This window comes from Haliaeetus leucocephalus, unplaced genomic scaffold (assembly GCF_000737465.1).
Source record: "Haliaeetus leucocephalus isolate CR32 unplaced genomic scaffold, Haliaeetus_leucocephalus-4.0 Scaffold317, whole genome shotgun sequence".
Taxonomy (NCBI): Eukaryota; Metazoa; Chordata; class Aves; order Accipitriformes; family Accipitridae; genus Haliaeetus; species Haliaeetus leucocephalus.
In genome coordinates, this window is record NW_010972753.1 from 8,109,612 (window position 1) to 8,129,680 (window position 20,069).

Genomic DNA, 20,069 nt, shown 5'->3' on the forward strand with positions numbered 1-20,069 from the left:
TTTGTTGCATTCTTCTACACTTCTTTTCTAAGAAGGGTTTTGCAGTCATTTCAATCTGTATTTTTTAAGAAACGGCAAATTATCTCAGCTGCAGAAAAGTATATTTAATTTCATTTCTAAACTAGGGACTGTGTTTAGGCTTCTCTGTTCAGTTTGCATTTCTGTTTTAATTCTGATCTTTATTCTTATACCTATGTGCAGAAACAGTCTGAACAGGCTGACGCTTTCAAGTTATTTGCAGCAGCATCAAGTTCTCTTCTAAAACAGTATCCCAATTAACAACAAAAACATCTACTGCGATGTGAGGTTTTCTGTAACCAAACAAAAAGAGATTTTATTAGGGATTCTAAGTGCAAAGGAAGAAAAAACAACAACAACAAAAAAGAACTCCGTATTTTTTGGAAGGTAAGTATTGTTTTAATACTCTTGGATCTGCCATATATTTCTAGAAACAAGCTGATAAACCCGCAAAAGCACTTGGGAGTTAACTACTTATGCAGTTCTCTTTGAAGAGACCAGCACTTTTTTTAAACACTAGTGCACTGCAAATATTAATCCAATCACAATCTAATTAATAGGATTAGAGATTCAAATGGCCAAGCTTCCATTGAGTTCCCAAACTAATCAAGTTTATTACATTTTTTCAACTTAATAATCAAGCTAACAAAGACAAACCCATTTATTAAAGCAATTTTTGAATACATTACACATCCCTTTAAGGCAAATAGTCTAAAAACTATGAAGAATAGCTATCAAGTGTAAAAAGAATCCAGTCAAACCCAGATACATTTTGAGTACAGCATGTATGCAGTACATCTGCATTTTAAGGACATTTATGTACTGTGTGCACTACGTCTGCATTTTAAGGACATTCTGTTCACAATTTCATTTTCTCCTCTCATATGAGTCACATACTCATGTGTTGAACTTTCCCTAGTGTGGCACATTTTCTGTATCACTAAACTTTAGGTCACAGAAGCATGTCAAAAAAATGGGCAAACAATTGGAAAACTATCCTTGCCCCTCAAAGGCAAATGCGCATACTGCAGATGAGAGAAGATATGAGACCTGGCTGGTGGCAAATGAGAGCAGCAGACAAAAGAATTGGAGCACTCTGTGATCCCCGGAATAAATGAAGGAAGAAAAAAAAGTAGTATTTATTCAAGACCAAATCGGTTGAAACCACCTCAAATGCTGAAATTCTGAGCATGGTAGTGCTTGTGGAATGGATGATCTTTAAAACTAGTCCTTAAAAATAATGACAAAATACATTAAAAAAAGGAATTAAAGGAACCCACAAAGCTCTCTACAAAAAGACATCTTCTCAGTGAGATTCTATCTTGACCTTGCTTTCAGTAACAGTTCAGGCAGGGGAAACACCGGAAAAGGTCTAATATATTCAATTCCTTTCTGGCTCCACGAATCTAATTCTGCTGTAGACACCAGAGTAGTGGTTAGATACATTGGCTTTTCCTGCTCTCCATCTCCTCCAGCGGACAAATGAGCCATATATGCTTGCCAAGCTTAATGCTTTCTGAAAAATCGTCCCCTCTTGAGTGAGTGTGGTCAAAGATTAGTCAAGTAAAGATCTGTATATGGACCCAAAATCATTGCTACAATCTTTCAGCTCTCTCTTCCTCTGTTGCTTTGTTTGAGACGTACCTCTAATACAGGGACCTAATGTCCCAAGTCTGCAAAAAGAAAGGAAAGGAAACAGATATTGGGAAAAAGTCCTCAAGAGGGCTGGAAAGTATAAACTTAAAACTGCTTTTCAGTAGAAGTCTTTGAATAATGCAAAGTGAGAAGAAAAGGGGCAAATAATCATCTTTCAAACATGGAGTAACCAGACCAGCTTCCTAATTTGCATATGGAAATGAGCTAGCCATTGCCTGTCCTTGTGCATAGTCTAAATTTTTTAAAATGTTTTTTACTAAAAATAATTTGGGATATATTCTGTTCTTCTATTCTACAACTGCTTTTGGCATCGGGGGCCCACATGTACATGGTAGAATACAGGTGACTGACATGTTTAGTAGTTGAATTATCATCTCCAAAGAAGGCATTCTAAAAACCAAACTAAGAAAGGTGACAAATCATCTTTTTGGAACTACTAGACAAGAGAAACTTCAGGGGTGGGGGGAGGGTTGTAGAACTGAAGTACAAATTCAGATGACTGAATGCTGTATGATTTCCATAAGACATGCTTTTATCTACTAAAGGTTTGCATTATCAGTATTCCACTCTACTTTTCATGCACATTGCACTTGGCTTTACAGTAGTTAAACACCTTAAAGACAAAAGCCTACTAAAAAATCTTTTTAAAACCAGCTGTTTCAAAGAAATATCTTTAGCTTAAAAAAAAAAAAGTTGGAATCCATACTTCACCACTTTTTTTCTCAATAGTCTCTTATTAATGATCATCCTGCCCTGGAGAGGGCACTCTGTGACCACACTATGTATTCTAGTATCCTCATTAACCACCTTTTAGTTTTAACCCAGATATGCCTGTGATCCTAACAGTTTGCTTAGCCAGTATACAGCTTATGTCAAACACAAATATATTAAGAAAGGGAACCATGTGGTGCCATGCTCATCAGTTCAGCCCAACAACGCGTACCAAGTCCTACATCTTGCAACTATGTTTTATTATTAAAGATAGTACATTATTTGATGCTTTTTTATGCACAAGTCATGTTTAAAAAGTCAAAATGTAGCAATTCCATAGTATTCTAACAATTGATAAGTTATAGGTGTTGAAAGCTTTCTATTAACAGTGTTTCTCCCATTTCTTCCATAGTAACAGCAACCACAATCTAAAAAAGTTCCTCTGGTATATTTTATTGATGTTGATGTAATTAATAGAGATTATACACTTACCTGAACAGCTCAAATTTCATTTCTGGAAATACAGAAACACTTTCTTCTCCATCCAAATGTATATATTAAAAATAACACTAATCACTCTAAATTCTAGTATACAAGATAAAACCATACAATAAAAATACATGAAAAACTCCCTGTGCTAGGCAAACTTTTAAACATACTTCAAGACATAATTCAAGGACTAACTGGCAATTCAGGGGAAAAGAACCCTATGCCTGTAATATGAATATTCCAAATACTCCATAATTATCTAGTTTGCTATGTTGTACCACCCCTCAGAGGCAGAATACTGAGGATGTGAACCACTGTTCTGAGCCAGTCTAGCAAGTCCTACAGACAAGTGTTTTCCATAAGTGAAAAAAGAATCCTAATAATGATATTGAAATCTTTATGGTCGTAATTCTTTACAAACTTAGGAAACAAAAGATAAGAAATTGATATAAATCACTTGGGTAAGCAACTCTTGACAAGACAATGAAATAGAAGGAACAAACTGACCTAAAACTAGGAACCAGAAACTTTAATGGGCTGGTTGCCCAAGAAGCTTGGCTATACCACATGAATCAGCTAAAAACGTGCCCTTTAGGTGAACTTAACTAATTATAATATCAAAACCAAACCTCTAGAAGTTAGAATACCCACCTCCACCTGAAGACCCTCACCTACCAAGCTTGTGCAAGAAAATTAAGAGACACTGCACCTTTAAATGAAGATGAGGCAACTATACTCCAATCAGCTTTAAGATATGGAAGTAATTATGCTAATTTACAATGTATAAATGAATGACTGTTTTAGTGCTGGGTGTGCCAGCTTTGCGGGGATACCCCTTAGCACCCCTTTCTGTGCGGAACCGGCAATAAACAGCTAATACCTCGGACTCTGTGTGTTACTGGCTTGCCTACCAGGTGAATGATCCCACAAATTCTGGGACAACAATACTAAAAGAATCACCTTTTTTTAAGCAAAATCTTTCAACAGCATAGTGCCTTGACTTCCTTCCTAACTAGGCTATAAGAAAAATAAGGTAACTACATTTGTACTTAAAACAGGCTCAACTTGCAGAACTTCCAAATTCATAATTTAATGGCTAACTTCACAGCGAAAATAATGTGTGACTATGGTATACTTAGATTAAATAAATAAGCTTTGTTTTTAACACTGTCTGGATATACACTGAAACTAGCACAACAGAAGATCAATTCAGTAAAAGTAACTGTATGTCCAACACTAAATTTCTATAGTAGTTAAATTATCAGTCAAATAAAACTGTCAGCAAGGACCCAAAGGAAAAGAATTAAAAAATATTCATCCTTTCATCACAAAAGAGGCCGTCTGTATGTCAGTAGTTTTAGCGAGACAGATTGAAGTCCAATTTGTGGAGGATTTGCAGATACTAAGGCTGAAAATTAAGATTTTCCATCTCACACCAAGGCCTGTTTAAACAGTAACAGGTTCAACAACTCCCCATTTTCACAGGTGATAACCAGTTCATTTTCCTATTAATATTTTAAGAGGCTCCATTCTTCTTACTCAGCTGCCACCCTAATCCTTTTTTCTCATCCCTCTCCATTAAAAGATTCTACTTCCTTAGAGCAGTTGGCAGACACTGTTCTTCCCTTGCTCTTAGATGCCTGTCCTCAATCCCTCCTCTAATGAAACCTTTTGTCACATCCCACTGCCGTTTTGCCAGAGCTTCAGCTCTTGGCTCTAAGACAGTAATACACACCTTCCTACTATATCCTTAAGCAAGGAGTTTTTTGGGGTTTTTTTGTTTTGTTTTTTTTTTTTTCATTTATTTCAAGTCCAGGAAGCTGTACATTTCCTGACAGGTGCTGAGCTCCTGATCAGTCACAGGCACTTCATTAATTTACTGTAATAAAGTGTCTGTAATAAAAGTTGCACACTACCAGAATAACACCTAATTAATATTTGTCCACCATAGGAAGCTCTCATTCTGTTAACAGCATGTTCTCAGAGAACTATATAGATATCGTATGTGGAAAAGTAACATTTATTGAGTAACCTGAGAAAAGTATCTGATGGAATAGTTCCTGGGTACCCATTAAAAGCTTTACAATCAAAACTATTGATCCTTTGAAATCTTTGAGTACTCTGAGGGGACTAAACTGTAAAGCTTAATAACGTAAATCTATATGGTTGAGAGGAATTCATGGCTGCTCATATATAATACCATCAATACTGAGTGATAAGTTCACCTGTACTGGCATTATTAAAAAATGAGTGGCATTATCACTTTGGAAACCAACAGAGAGCCAGGAAGAGAGAGATGGAAAGCAACAGAGAGGTGGGTTGGTTTGGAGATCAGACATTGGCTCACTGTAGCGTACACTTTTCTTCATATTGTATACTTACTGCCTGTTTAACTGACTTCAAAACTTAAATTTTAAGATGTAACATCAAACTTTGACAACAATCTTGCACTGCTAGTAAATGAGATTAATTTTTCCTCAAAACATAGTAAGGCTATTCACTATTTACATTTCTAGAGAAGATGAAGATGATTATTTGATCATCACAAAAAAATGAATAATCTCAAGAAAAGTTGGATTATTGAAACCATGGTATTAATCCACAACATTTGTCATAATCTTCATGAAAATAAAGTGTGATAAGACAGTCAATCTTTCTAATATACTTTTGCACAACAATGTGCAAATGCAGAAAATTAACTGCAGGTTTTTCTCACAGTATTGTTAGTATTGTTAACTCAACAATAATAAACAATTATATACTAGATTACATACAATTGCCCCCAAAAAATCAATTAGGACCGCATTTTAGAGAACCTGTCTCTGGCAAAATCTCCCAATGAGATACAAAACTACACAGATGACTTCCTGCCACATGGCAGTTTTTAACATCTACGGCATATCTAGTTTCAAAAGTAATGAATGCCTCATTAGCTACCTTCACAAAGACAACAATATGAGAACCACTGACTTGTCTCCACTCACTGCTATTCCCATTCTCTTACCTGTTATCAAGGCAGAGTGATAATATCCACAGGATACAGAGGAAACAGGTTTTCCAACATCCACTTGACAAGGGACACTGACACAGGCTTCATCAGCCAAGCCAATCTGACCTTCCGAATTGTCACCCCACACAAAAAGCTGCCCATCCTCTAAAATGAAGACACAGATAGTTAACAGATTTGACACCAAAACTAACAAAAAGTTAATCTACCCATTTAAGAGCATTTCATAAACTCTGTGTATGATACTACTAAATGTCATGATCTCAGGGACATAAAATGGTATTTAGCACAATGCAACAAAACAGTCTGAAGTAAGAGGGTATCCCTTAAGTTTTTCAAAAGTGACACAGAACACTTAGTCATCAACTGATGTTAGACCATAAACAGCAACAGGAAAAGCACTATGTAAAAACATTCCTTCAAAAAGAGGGAGATTGAGCATATAAGACAATTCATTTGCCAGAGGTCAGTATGAAAATACTGCAGTGAATTTAAGGCATCTTCTCATTTCTAGTAGCAAGTCACCACTTTCTCATTCTTCCAAACTTATTGTCTTTTCTGACTCTGGTACACATCCCACTTCCCTTATCTTTCAATTCTCTTCTCAGGTGATTATACTGCCCAGCTTCATTTTGTATTCCTTAAACTATCACAACAGCTGTTCCAAGTTTATTAAGACCAGCCTCTGTTGACACAAAGACCAATGGTAGCAGTAAAAACCAAAAAAAGGTAGTAAACAACATGAAAAATCTCTAGATTTTTCTAGAAGAGATAGGGTCTCCTCTCTGCATATTCCTTATTGGTGGGAAATAAGTTGTGAATAAAAAAACATGCCATCTACAGTGCTACTGAGATGCTGTTGGGAACTAAAATAATTCAAAGCTGACTTACGAATCTCAGGAGAATGTTAGCAATTGTCACAAAAAAATACAAACCAAACGAGCAGGCTAGCATCTCTCATACAATCTTACACTCTCTGTCACATTCTGAAATGACAATGTCAATTACTTACCCTAAACATGTACAGAAACAGCTGCTTTATAGCAAAACTTGAGAAATTACATTATAGGGTAATAAAGGACCACCCATCCAATGGCTGAAAGTACGATAACTGTATGGACTTCAACGCGTCGCAATTGTGTAATTTTGCCATTGGAGAAACAGGTCACAGGTTAGGCCTCTCTCAGAATTAGTAATGACACAGAGGTATAGCCTGTACCAGTAGACCAAAATAGTTGCAGTAAGAAGTGGAATTAAAGAAACTTAGTTTTCACAAGATTCATGTTTTGTAGCTGGCTTCCCTGGAAATGAACTGAAGATTTTTTCCATTTTGAGGGTATTCATACTGTCTCTCCTTTGTAAGGATTCCTACTACACTAGTGCAGGTTGAGCTCCCATTGCAGGCCATTGCTCATGGAAAAGGTCCACTTTCACAAAAATTGTAGGAAGTTAATGAGACTGCTCGCCCTTACCAGATTGTGTTGAAATAGGCAACTGGCTATCAAAAAATGACTATGGTTACTAGGGAAAGACGACAGGGAGGCATAGAAAATATACCCACATATGCAGACAGAATGCTGGAATACATGTTTCCCTGGAACATCAGGCTGGACACACATAAATAGATTTTATTAGCGGTTGCTCTTACCAGTTACTGCTGCTGAGGTGTATGATCCAGCTGCTAGCTGTTTGATCTTGTGCTGGTTGGTAAAAAAACTAATTAAATGAAATGTGGTCCTTTCCTCTGTGTCACCTAATCCCAACTGACCTTCACTGTTACCTCCAGCAGCATACACATTTCCTTTTTCTGCATACAGAAAAGCACATGTAATACACAGAATGAAGACATTCTCATCAATGGTAAAAAGTCAGAGAAACTGGAGCAAGTAATTTAATTTTCAATGGAAAAAGATTACATGAAAGTTGGGGTCTGCTGCCCTGAAATATCCTCGAGTTGACATTAGCAGTTTCTGTTGTAGCTAGCAAGGAGGCTTTCCTGCATATGCTTAGATCAGAACTTTCTAAAGGCCTTACATGTAACTTGGACTGACTGCATCTCCCACCATTCTGGAGACTCATCTAGTAAGTAAATATAATTTGAAGTTCTGCAAGAGTTCTGAGAAAATGACTACTAGTAGCCCTGGCAGCCAGAAGCAGCTTCTTCCCCAAATAATGTGCATTTCAAGATAAAGCTGGAGGAAAATGGTGAATGATGTCACAGGCAACAAAACTGAAGTCGTATTAGTACGTAAATTAAAGAGATGCATAACTTGATAGTTTTGAGCACTGTGAATGAAATATATTTGTGCTTAGGTTTTTATTAGAAATATTTTACTCATTTTAATATTTAAATCACTTTTGATTTAATTAACTAGGTCTTTATTTTGTTTTAGAATCTAAAAATTTAAGTTAAAGCTGATGATTGATATTTTCAACTTAAGAGAACTTTAAGATTTATATTTTTAATTTTAGTATGTTTCACATCTAAAGTGCTCATCTATGATGAAAAAGATAAGGCCCATTAATAACACAAATCCAGACACAAATGTGATAAGCAACTGACGTACAATTCATAAATGGTCCTTGCTATATAAATGGCCACAAATTCTCTAGCCAGTGTGTACACTAAAAGTGACTAATATTTACCCTGTGCAGTCTTGCATACTCAACTGTTATTAAAATGTTCTGGTTTATTCTAATAGTCTTATTTACAGTGCTCAGGGTCTACACATATATAAACCTCCTAATAATCAAACAATCCTCTTTATAACATTACTGCAAGCTAAAGGATTGCAACCACAAAGATGGCTATTCCATTACATAAATTTTAGAAGCATGACAAGAATTTGCATCAATTCTCTGTATACTGTCTCTCTAAAAATTTATTTTTTAGTTTAAATTTACAGTTTATTTATTTATAGCTTAATAAAGCAACTTGTCATTGAAATAGCAGACTACCTTGTCTAACCAAAACGCAACAAAATTTGAAGACTTGAAAATATTTGGTTCTACTGTATTTACTCAAATATATAACTTCACACTAATAAAGATAAATTATTTGTCAGAGGAAAATTTGAGTACAGATATATTAAAAAATACTAATATACCTTTACAGGGCTTAAATGAAATATTTGATAATTGTTAACTACACCTCAAATGCCAGCAAGATTTTTTTTCATCTATCTATTGCTAGCAAAAATATAACATTATTTTATAAATGCACTGGCTCAGAATAAATCAAGCATTCAAAGAACTGGATATCAAAACCCCAAGTTTTAATAGTCCCATTTTAATTTATTTTTCCTTCCTCAACACTCCTGGGGTTCCTAATGTAATTTTGCATGAAAGCAAAGGAAGAAATCTATCTTTAATATGTATATAATATAGGTTACATACCTGTGTAAACTAAAGTGTGGTTTCTTCCACAAACAGCAAGTTTTGTTTTTTCTGGTTTTAAAGCTATGAATTAAAGCCAAAGGGGGGGGAAAAGTTACAAGCAAGCTGATAGCTGGTCCAACAACAAAATGTTCTATGCTCTAGAGGGAGCTCTGATTTTTTTCACATTTTTATCAACAGAATGATTACAAGATTCGTTGCCCATCTGAACCTAGCACATAACTTACTAAATCAGGATTCCCCCAAGACAAGAAAACAGATATAGACCTTAAAAACTTATAGCTGATGTTCAGGTTAACTTGATGATGGCTACTTCATCCTAATGCCACATTCCCCAGAATTTACCATTTATGGGATATGCCTCAAAGAAGATATCACGTTGCAGGACAAAATACATGCTTAAAGCTGCCTTCAGTTTTCAATAACAGTACTATTCTTAACTCCCTCTTATGCTTTTCTCACTATCTTAAATTTTTAAAATCATACTGTTCTTTTGTCTTATCATCCCTATCTTCCTTCATTATGCACACCTACCTTTTTTGCTAGACTTTTGGTCTGCACTGCCCTCTTACTGATCACTAACCTCAATTGCTAAGGACAGTCCTATCTGGACTAGTGCCTAAAATTTTTGCTTATACCATCCTGTCTCAATTTCAGCTCAATTACCATCCACCCATTGCATGTACTTCTTTGCAGCCTGGGCACTGTGAAAGACTGGGAGTGTATGTGAGAGGAGTCAAGAGTCATTTTGGTGGGAGAGAGAAAATACAGAGGTGCCTTTTCTCCCATGGCAAATGCACTCCATTTCACAGAGGAAAAAAATCTCACTGACTTTTCCATCCTCTCTCCAACTACTGATCGTTGCCAACAATTTATCTTCTCTCAGCCATGTCCATGTGCCCTATACAGTGCTCTTAAAACAGCATTACTTTTTACGTAATCCATCTTTAATTGCTTTTCCACTACGCTAGTCCATGACAAAGTCAACAACCATCATCCCTTTCAGAAACCCTTTTTCAGTTCTTCCAAATCAACTTTCACCAGCTCCATAACATTCAGATTAAAGTCCCTTCTACCAAGTCACTGAATAAATCTACCTACTTAACCATGAACCATCTCTGGTCTATCACAGAGACACAAACATAAATTGTCCAAATTCAGGTCCCTGCCTATCCTATCCAACACCCACCACCACCACCAGGCTGGAACCATAACACTTCCAATGCTGGCTTCTTCCTACAATCTTAATTTGCTGCTTTATATCCCAAAACTCTACCTCCAACTTCAGAAATGATCTTCATCAGCTCTTCAGAAGCCCGTGCTCCCTAACCTTCCTCCCACTTAGGTTAATCAATTGTATTTGATGAGCCACGCTGTATTTACAATGTTGCTGGCGATTTTTCATAACTGATTTCATTAGTCTCTAGTCAAGTCCCAGAAGATATTTTCTCAGAAAACATGCAGCCACAACCATTTGGATACTGAAATGTGTCCTTGCAACCCCATTCCCAAAGCCAAGTGATGACTGCAATCTAGTCAGAAAAGCTCCAGGACTTTCTTCTGCTGCCTACTGCCAAGAGAAGAAAGATACCCGCCTTGTGACTTTTTTCAATGGATGCCAGGTCTGGTTTGAACTGCTGTCATCTTCTCTTCGTCTTTTATTCGCCGTTGCAATTTGACAGTAAAAAAAAACCCAAACAACTGACACCCAATCCATTTAAGCCAAGGGAAGAATCAATCTCTCACATGGCTGATAGATGATGTGAACCTGAAAGTAGCTGCATTCTCCCTCTGAAGTGAAATACAGAGAGGAGCATATAAAGGACAGCAGAATAAACTAAATCAGGAGGAAAAGAGTTTGAACAAGCAGGATAATTTGTTTTTAACAATAAGTTAACACATCGATCTGCTGGCAGAAAGGATGAGGATAAACATTTAACGGTGAAAAGAAATGTGTTAATGGGATAGATCTGACTTGACATAAGTAAGGGGACAGGGAAAAAGTATTGACTTAGTTTTATTTGACAAGATAAAACCAGCCAGGAAAGATCAAGAAGATAACAGTGCAATGAAAACATATTTTACAACACATGAAAGAATATGGGCATTTATTTTACTGCTTACATATAATACAATAATATATATATTACTGCTTATATATAATACAAATATATTAACATTTATGCCCCCTCGGGCACTTCTTATACTTGCTAAAAATGCAGTAGTAGTTGTAGAAAGTTCCTGATAGATTTTTTCATTTATAAAGGTGCTTAAACAAAAGTGATACAAAGGTTACACAATGGTGTTGGAAGTCTGATTTCTAACACATAGACAACACCGCAGAGACCAAGCATTTGATTAATGTCTTTGCAGTCACAATGAAGATGTGGTTTGTCAGAAAAAGCAAATATTACATAAAATGACAGCCCTCAAAAAAGACAGGATTTTATGTATCTGAAGTAATCTTCAGACGCAAAAGGACCCAGAATCTGGAACTGATGAAAAATCAATCAGGGATCCTTTTAAGCTACCTTTATGAGCTTGTGCAGTAATATGCTACACATGATGAGTAAAGAAGGCAGGAACAGTTATTTTGGAATTGCATCTTAGGAAGTGCCTTCTCACAAGGGTCTCCTTTCAAAAAGACAAAAAGAGAAAAATTAAACAAACCTTTAACACATGTTGGTTTGCTGACAGTGTTCTTTGATCCTAGTCCTAATTGGCCCCAGTTGTTACTGCCAAACATGTATAGTTTACCATTCCCTGAAAAAAAAATGCACAGTTAGAATCCATACAAGTGTTTGAATACCTCATTCAAGACAAGATGGTCATTCACACACTATGCTATTTATTACTTCCTTTTTAAAGTAAGGTTTAAGATTAGGCAGTACAATATTTAAGTGTAAACAATAATTAACGTCCTCCTGATTTTTCAGTACAAAAGTAGTAATTGCATTTTTTAAGTAAGAAATCGCCAGTCAGAAGAAGAGACAAAAAGCAGAACAAACATCATCTCCTTTAATTACAGGGCAGATAAAGTGCTCTTCAGAAAATAAAACGTTGTACCCTTGGACAGACCCTGCAGTTAAAAACCACAGTGTCTATAGGCCTACTTATAAAACAACAGCACATTTAACTGAGCACCCACATCTTTTGCCCCAAAGACAGGAATGAATAATGCAGCTATATAATTAATACAAACACAATTTTGTAATCAACTTATTTCACTTTTTGGGGGGGGGGGGGGGCGATATTTCTTTTACTGCTATATGTCTTCTCTTAAAATGATTTGCAAATTTGCACTCCTACAGAACATAGTTTCTGATAAAATTTCAAATGTGTCCACAAATTGTATTAATTTGTCACCCTGCATATAAAGAAGGAATGCATAAAAACACCATGCAGTCAGAGAGTTTTGTAAACGTAAATGCAAACATTAGATTACAGATCTTCAACAGGAGCAATGCTAGAATCGTATTTCAGAAACTGGTATGATGCATCATTGAACTTGCAGGTTTGACCATTACAAAAAATGAACTGTTGCAATTCCGAATAACCAGTGTTTTTTTAAGATGATGGTATATGAACAGATGAAACGTTTGTTATCAGGCATGCAAATTAACCAAAACTGACTACTGACAATACCTTAAAATGAATTAATTTCAGTTCAGTTCAGTTTTTAAACTATTACCTTTCGTAAAGCTCTGAAGTTCACACCCAAAGATAAAACCCTTGTTCCAACAGAAATCTTTGCAAAACAATAGAAACTAATTTGTCAAAAATGCCAGACCTCTTACAACTGTTAAAAGGAGTTTGTTTACTTTTGATGAAGGTCTGCATGAGTCAGACTCCAACACAAGGCTGTCACATAAACAAACTTTGTCACCCTAGCCATCAACTATTATCACATGATTGCAACACATAACAGCAATTCCACATAATGATGCCAAAATATTATCGCTGTTTGTACTTCAGTAGTGTAGGTTCCCAGTGAAGGTTCTGAATGTGATTTACCGAGACCCTGAAATATGATATTGAAAAGTTTAAAATAGAACAAAAGTACTTACTCTGTTAAAAAAAAATCCATTTGTTTTCTTAAATATAACCACATAGTTAAAAAAACCCCACCAACAACTAACAATAACTATTATCTAAAGTCCCAATCAAATTATTAGATTTGACAATTTTTGGAACATGGGGCTATGTGTCAGTATTATGTCTTTCTAAGAAAGCTGGAAGGAGAAAAAGTCTGAGGTCAAGTCTACACTCATGGTGTTTTACTAATAGCATTTATATCCCCATCCTGATTTTGATAAAGCAATCACATCAAAACACATGCAGAGCTGTCTGTCACTGAAAGCCAAACGCACCTTAACAGAAAGAATTTTTATTAGCAAATGGCATCCTATATTAGTATATGCTTCCTTGTATCCTTGGTTTATACTTTCCAACTGCCTTTATAAGAAAGCAGTACTCCTGTGGGAATATGATGCCAAGCTGCCATAATTCACTTTAAGCACATTTTCTTTTATCCATTCAAAATTCCAACAGGTCATGCTTTTCATCCTCTAATCTGCTGCTTCTTACACCAGTCCTTAAATTCTCAGGCATTGATTGCTTTCTAAGTCAAGGAGCTTAATAGATGAGAGGAGTTTTTTTACATTCTTTTACAACTGAGTGACAGCCTTTTATAATTTCAGGCTTTCAACACTTAGCAGTGTAACAGAAAATAAGAAAACTGCGAAGCAAGTAATTCAGACAGTGAATGAAAACTAGTAGGCACTACAGAGGAACCTAAACAAATGCCTGTAATGAAACAACATTTCTGGGTCTGTACAGCAAATCAGGTTTTGGGACAGACATGATGCAATCCAAGCTGGCCAGGAAACACAACACAATTTTGTATGCAAAAGGCCCTATTTTCATAATTGCATACTGAGATATCTCCAGTCATCACCACAGATGCACTGAAGTGAGAACTAATTCAACAGCAAACAGGCAAGGATCATATTTCAAAACTTTGCAAATTCAGATTGCTCTTGGTTTTTGTTTCCACTTTGGTGCTGACATACAGAGATTGTGGCCATCTGCCAGCTGGAATGGCTGACAGAAGACTTCTCTGGCAGAGTAAGATTATGACTCTGGGCAGCAGAAGGGAAACAACAGGACATAAAGAAAGGGACTACTCAGACTATTTTGGTGATGTAAACAGACTTGCAAGACCAGTCCCTACCTTCATCCTGATGTAAGACTGGAGTATTTCTCCAACATATGTATGCATTGGCATATCACCAGCAGATGTTTCACCAACATCAATTCAGGGCTATTAGGGAAGCCACAAGATGCTTACAGCTTTAGGAACAGAGGTTTTGCGAGAGACTTCAGGAAGAGAGTGTCTCCTAACCAGTACATTCCTCATATGAGTAGCTGCTATCACAACTGTGATTCTTGGGAACCCAATCTGTCATGTGCTCCCCTGGTTCATGAAGCGCTACTAAAGGCATTCATTCAGCAGCTGAATTATTAACATATATATATAAAAATTAAAATTGATATACAATTCAAATAATCTCACAAAAATGGGAATGACATTTGTTTTGTTAGGCAAATCATGATATTCTCAAAATAAAAGCTTTATTGAGCAATAAGAACAGTCACACTTAGGACATTTAGTATCACACAAACAGAAACAGCGCAGTACGTTGCTTGCTCCTACACATATCAAAGATCAACACAAACATGTACTAATCTTTCTCATTTTCCCCTTGCAGTTGATGCAAAAGATATTGTGCCATGTTCTGATGGCCTGCTTGTAGGCAGAAAGAATAGCAGGAAACTGGTGTCCAAAGACCTGGAGAGATTCCAAAGTCTCTGTGGTGTAAATTCTTTAATGTTTAATGCCTTACAAAACTCAAAATTATGAGCATACTCTCTTGTTTTGGTTCCATATGCACCTCTTTTCACTCCTACTTTTACACTTGATACTTCTTTCTTTCTTTTTACCCTCTTGCACTGGGGGCTTCATTTCTCTCCAGAGCTCTTGAGTTCAGAAAAATGTGTCTTCTGTCATCATCCTTTTCCCCCTTGTGAACAGGATCAGCCTCTTTGATCAAATGTGGGCAAGCTGCCTAGGACACTCTAATCAAGGCAAATAAACAATAAGACAGCTGTTAACTTTAGGAGTTTTGTAGAAAAGAAACTTAATAGAAAGGTATTGGGAGGAGATTCTTAAAAACATGCGCAACATCACTTCACACCAGCTTCCAACAGGATGAATAAATTGGCTTTCCAATGCCTGCAGTTACAGAAGATGCAGGGAGTGGACTGTCAGTATTCTTGGGCAAAAAAAAATATAGAAATGGGGCAAGAAACATTATTAAACATATTACAAGTGATGCTGGAAAATATACTGCTCATGGCTGTGTTAAAGAACTAAAGACGACAACTGCTTAAAAAAAATTCCGGCTCAAACATTTTAATGAAGATTGTGCTAAAGGTAGAGAGCAAATGAATAAACAAACAAAAATTTCAATCCCAGACTCCAAAAACTGGAGAAGAAAATGTTTCTCCGACTAGCTCAGCAAGCCAACTCAAAGTCAGAAAGTAACTATCACTGGTCCTTTCTATTCCAACATACAGCTACAGTATGTAAATAAAGTTTTGGACTCTAACTCCTGACCTAGAAAGCCAAAGAACAAAGTATTTTACATTTACTTTACACTTTTCTCCCTAGAAGTCGTATAGTAATATTAATGCTGGATTAGATGAAAGCAGTATTTGAAATTTTCTGAATATTTTGTTTGAACGCTAAATATTAGTTCCTGCACAGTTTCTTCATTTGCATTCAGTCAAGGCTCAGTGTTTGATGTAGCTGTCTCTCCAGCCCAAAACCAGCTTTAAGGAATGTTTTGTATTGGTTTGGGTGATTGTTGAGACATGTTAGTGTAAAACTGATGTATTTCTATTAGATTTGAATCTACCTCATATTCCCACTGTCCCCTGCATACATAGGTCCCACCACCTCTTCCAGGGGGTGGAAAAAAAACGGATGGGGGAATTTTGTGACCTGTAAATAAAGACTGAAAATAAAATGAAGCATGCATTAAGACACACCTGCTTGAGAGACTTTTCCTTCCTCAGTGATGTTTGTCTTTTATCTCTTCCAGGTCAGGTTCAGCTGGATTTCAGGAAGCTCCTGGTTTCCCACAAGGTCTGTACCCTTCTCAGTAAAGTCATTATTCGGCATGCACTTCTGGACCTTTTATTCCAGGTGTTACTGCAGTTCAATGTCATTCACGAAGGGCTGTAATTCCACTGTATCATCCAACTCCATCTAACAGCAGAAATGCGAGGTGCACACGGGCATGCACAGGTGTGAAGAACAAATGAGGGACAAAGGTTTTCTGTTTCCCTTCTTCACTTTTTTGTACGGCTCTTGCAGTTTCTCTACCTTTGCTTGTTGTTGATCAGCATTTTACCCTCACTTTTACCTCTAATTTACAATGTCCCAAAATACCTTTTGGTCCCAAAGAAATTTTGTACTCATGCTTCTACAGTTCCTTCTCCTCAAAAGCTTTGGGAAAATAAAGATCGGATTAACCAGAAGCTTCTCTGGTGACTTATCGGCACACTGCAACAGCAAAGGCCAGCTACAGAGACATTTTTGAAACACGCCGCATAGATTAAAACAACAGGGAGAAGGGGAGATAGTAGAGAAATGATGCTGCATGCAAACCTAAGCAAGTTGACTTCTTCAAAAGCTTTATCTAAGTGGCTGCTATTACAGTGACATGGGAGTTAGGGGACTGTTGCTGATGAGGGTAACAGTGCTGGCGCAGGCACATGCTGAGGGAACGCAAGGAGGCAATTTAAATTGACTAGTCTAAACTGAGAATTATACTAGTGTTATTTCAAACTGGGTGTGGGTATATCAAAGGATATATATAAAAAAATTTTCAAAAGGGAAATTTCATAGTGTCCCAGGCTACATTCTGACTAATTTTATGCAACAGGCAATTTAATAGAACTGGTTCAATCCAAGAAAAAGCGTCAGGTTTTGTTCCAAATAAACTATTCATGGATAATTCATCTTCTAGAAAGTTAGGCTTGAAAAATTAATTGTATAATTTCACAAATTCTTCAATGAGTATTGTTTCCATCATTTCAAAGCAATGAAAATAAAAATTAATACTGCTCACTGTATTGATCTGAGCTTCTTTGAATGCTTTGGCAATTTATTTCTGATTTTAGTAGGACTTTCTGAAGTTTTTGAAGTTGCTCTTTCAAAGGTTATTTTCAGTTGACAGTTTAACAGTAATTTGAATCTTCATTTCAGAGATACAGTTTTATCTATTGTTTCAGGTAGATTCCTAGTGAACTTGTTGACCATGTTCAACAGATACTGTTTACTTCCAGGATACAAACCTCCATATTTAAGATTGCCTACTAAACACTGTCAGATTCACAAGAAACATTCAAGCTGAACAAAGTCATGCTTACTTTAAATCCTGTGCGATACATTCAGTTATTACAGATTCCCTTACAACAGTTCTTGGGCATGTCTTGTGAGAACCTTCAGTGATCTCACACTAACTTCAAAGGCATCCGATAGCTCCCACAGAACAGTCCTCTCTCCTCTCCACAACCTCATCTGATATATTACCTCAGGATTCAAATAAAAATCATACTTTCCAAGCTGTCCAAGTATATAACCTTTTATCATATACTCCATTTCCAATACTGACCTGTAACAATAGCGGTGTGTTCATCTCCACATGATATAAGTACAGGCTTGTCATTTTTGAACCAGAACTTGCTAGGAATATCTTCTGCAAATTTGCTTTTTCCAAATGTGAAAACAGCACCTGATTCTGAAACACAAAAGGATAATGTCAATTTTAGTGAAAACAAATTTTGCCTCATACATTTTGAAATGGTCAATTCCTATTAATTCAATTGCACATTTTAGTTTCCTATCTTTTTCTTTTTTTAAAAAATGGCTGAAACATTTTATTCCATTCTGTTTCACCAAGACTACTTCATTTTCAGGCTCACATTTTAGTCCTTCTGATTCTTCTTAGCTTCCATGAATTTCCTAATAGAACAGGTACTGTTGATGGTATATTGTGTTCTGAGGACATAATTTATTCTAAAGTACACTAATGTACTTTATCTCTACCCTTTAAGAAAAACTACTAGGTATATAAAAGAAAGAATAAAGAACTCTGAATAACTGCCCCCAGAAAGTAAAATAAAAAGTTCATCCTGAAAGCAGGTCGGGACAAAGAGTTCTCACTTACATTTATACTTGAATTCAAACAGGTTTTCCAAATTGGATTAGAGAGAGAGACACACACACACTGTAAAGAGGTGACAGGCTCCAAACTGACCACTCTTCCTCACCCATCTGAAAAGATACATGTGCTCTAAAAACACCCCCCTAAAATCAAAACTCTCAGCCTTCAAAACATGGGTTGGCACAACCGTCTTTGATCATCAAAACATGATCTAAAAAAACCCAAACAAAATGACCCCAAAATAAAGTCCAGACAGCTCTTCTGCCCTTGTAATCTGTCTAGTTTTCTCAATTCCTCCCACTTTCAAAAGTGTCAGCAATATTGTTTTAAAACATAGAATGTTAACTATTCATTCACCTTTTGGTTAAGCAGGTGGCTTGACGCAGTAAATATTAATTCTACAGGAAAATAAATGAACTTACAAGTTAAATAATTTGCCAAAAGCCATGCAGACAATGGGGCAAAGCACAATTAGACCTCCTATTTTAAAATGTCAAACCTTGTGCTTTAAGCATAGAGTAATTTTTTGAGAAAGAAAACAAAGAAAAAACCCAAGCCTTTGCCTTGCAGACTTTTTGTTAACATGTAAGCTATGATAACACAAATACAAACAGTAACACTGGACTGCTTCTGTAAAATTACATATAATTTGATAGTAACATTGAATCATCTTCGTGTATTTACTTTCAATGAAAACAATCAATAGTCTGCACCCCAGCTCCAAAACTGAAAGTTCGCTCTTTAAATCTGATATTCATTTTGAAATGATTCTTTAATGCAAAAGTTTCCCATATTTGCAAATGACATGTTATTTTGTGCATCAGGTTCAGCAGACGTGTATAAAATTGTATTTACTACCCCTCTAGATGTGTTTCACTGTTTTATTAAAAACAAGCCTTGTGCAGACGAATTCAAGCCTTTTTAAAGAAAGAGTTGAGTTTTTCCTCATGTTATGCAGGCACACCTACAACCACAGACATGCTAGAAGGCACCTGAAAACTCTATTTTAAGTTTTAATCTCCGGCCAGACAGCCATGCTGCATATCTGAATGTGCTTACAGTGATCTCTATGGCACTCATGCCAAAGTAGAGCTCACTGGCTCACTTCTTTTTCTTTCAGATACGTTAACATGAAAATAGAAATTTTTTTAATTCAATGTATGCAAAAAGCAGCTTAGTTCACAAACATCCTTCGTACCTCCAACATTTCCCAACTGAAACCGAAGCCGTCAGCTGGGAAATTAAATCCTACCAATTCACAGAATTAAACCCCACACAACACACATGAGGTTTTTGCTGTCTCGGCACCGAGCAAATGCTTAACAATTACCGTAGGTCGAGCCGCGGAGCAAAACTCATTTACTAACTGAAAAAAACCCCTCCTGCCTACTTAACGCTGCACTACTACACCACGCCGGTGACGACAGCAAGGTTGCCCCCGTCTACTCTCTGACGTCAGCATACGTCTTTCTCCCCAGACGCCGGAAGACACCGGC

General features: G+C 36.5%; 1 protein-coding gene across 1 annotated transcript in view; it reads right to left on the bottom strand.

The window, feature by feature from the left end:
- The window catches only part of RPGR (retinitis pigmentosa GTPase regulator), a 42,378-nt gene that overhangs the window by 21,665 nt on the left and 644 nt on the right, over positions 1–20,069 (bottom strand). Inside the window, exons 2-6 of the mRNA XM_010571388.1 lie at positions 18,022–18,153; positions 11,948–12,040; positions 9,278–9,340; positions 7,530–7,688; positions 5,879–6,028 (exon numbers count right to left, since the gene is read on the bottom strand). Coding sequence (XP_010569690.1) covers positions 5,879–6,028; positions 7,530–7,688; positions 9,278–9,340; positions 11,948–12,040; positions 18,022–18,153 — 597 coding nt within the window. The remainder of the gene's footprint in view (positions 1–5,878; positions 6,029–7,529; positions 7,689–9,277; positions 9,341–11,947; positions 12,041–18,021; positions 18,154–20,069) is intronic.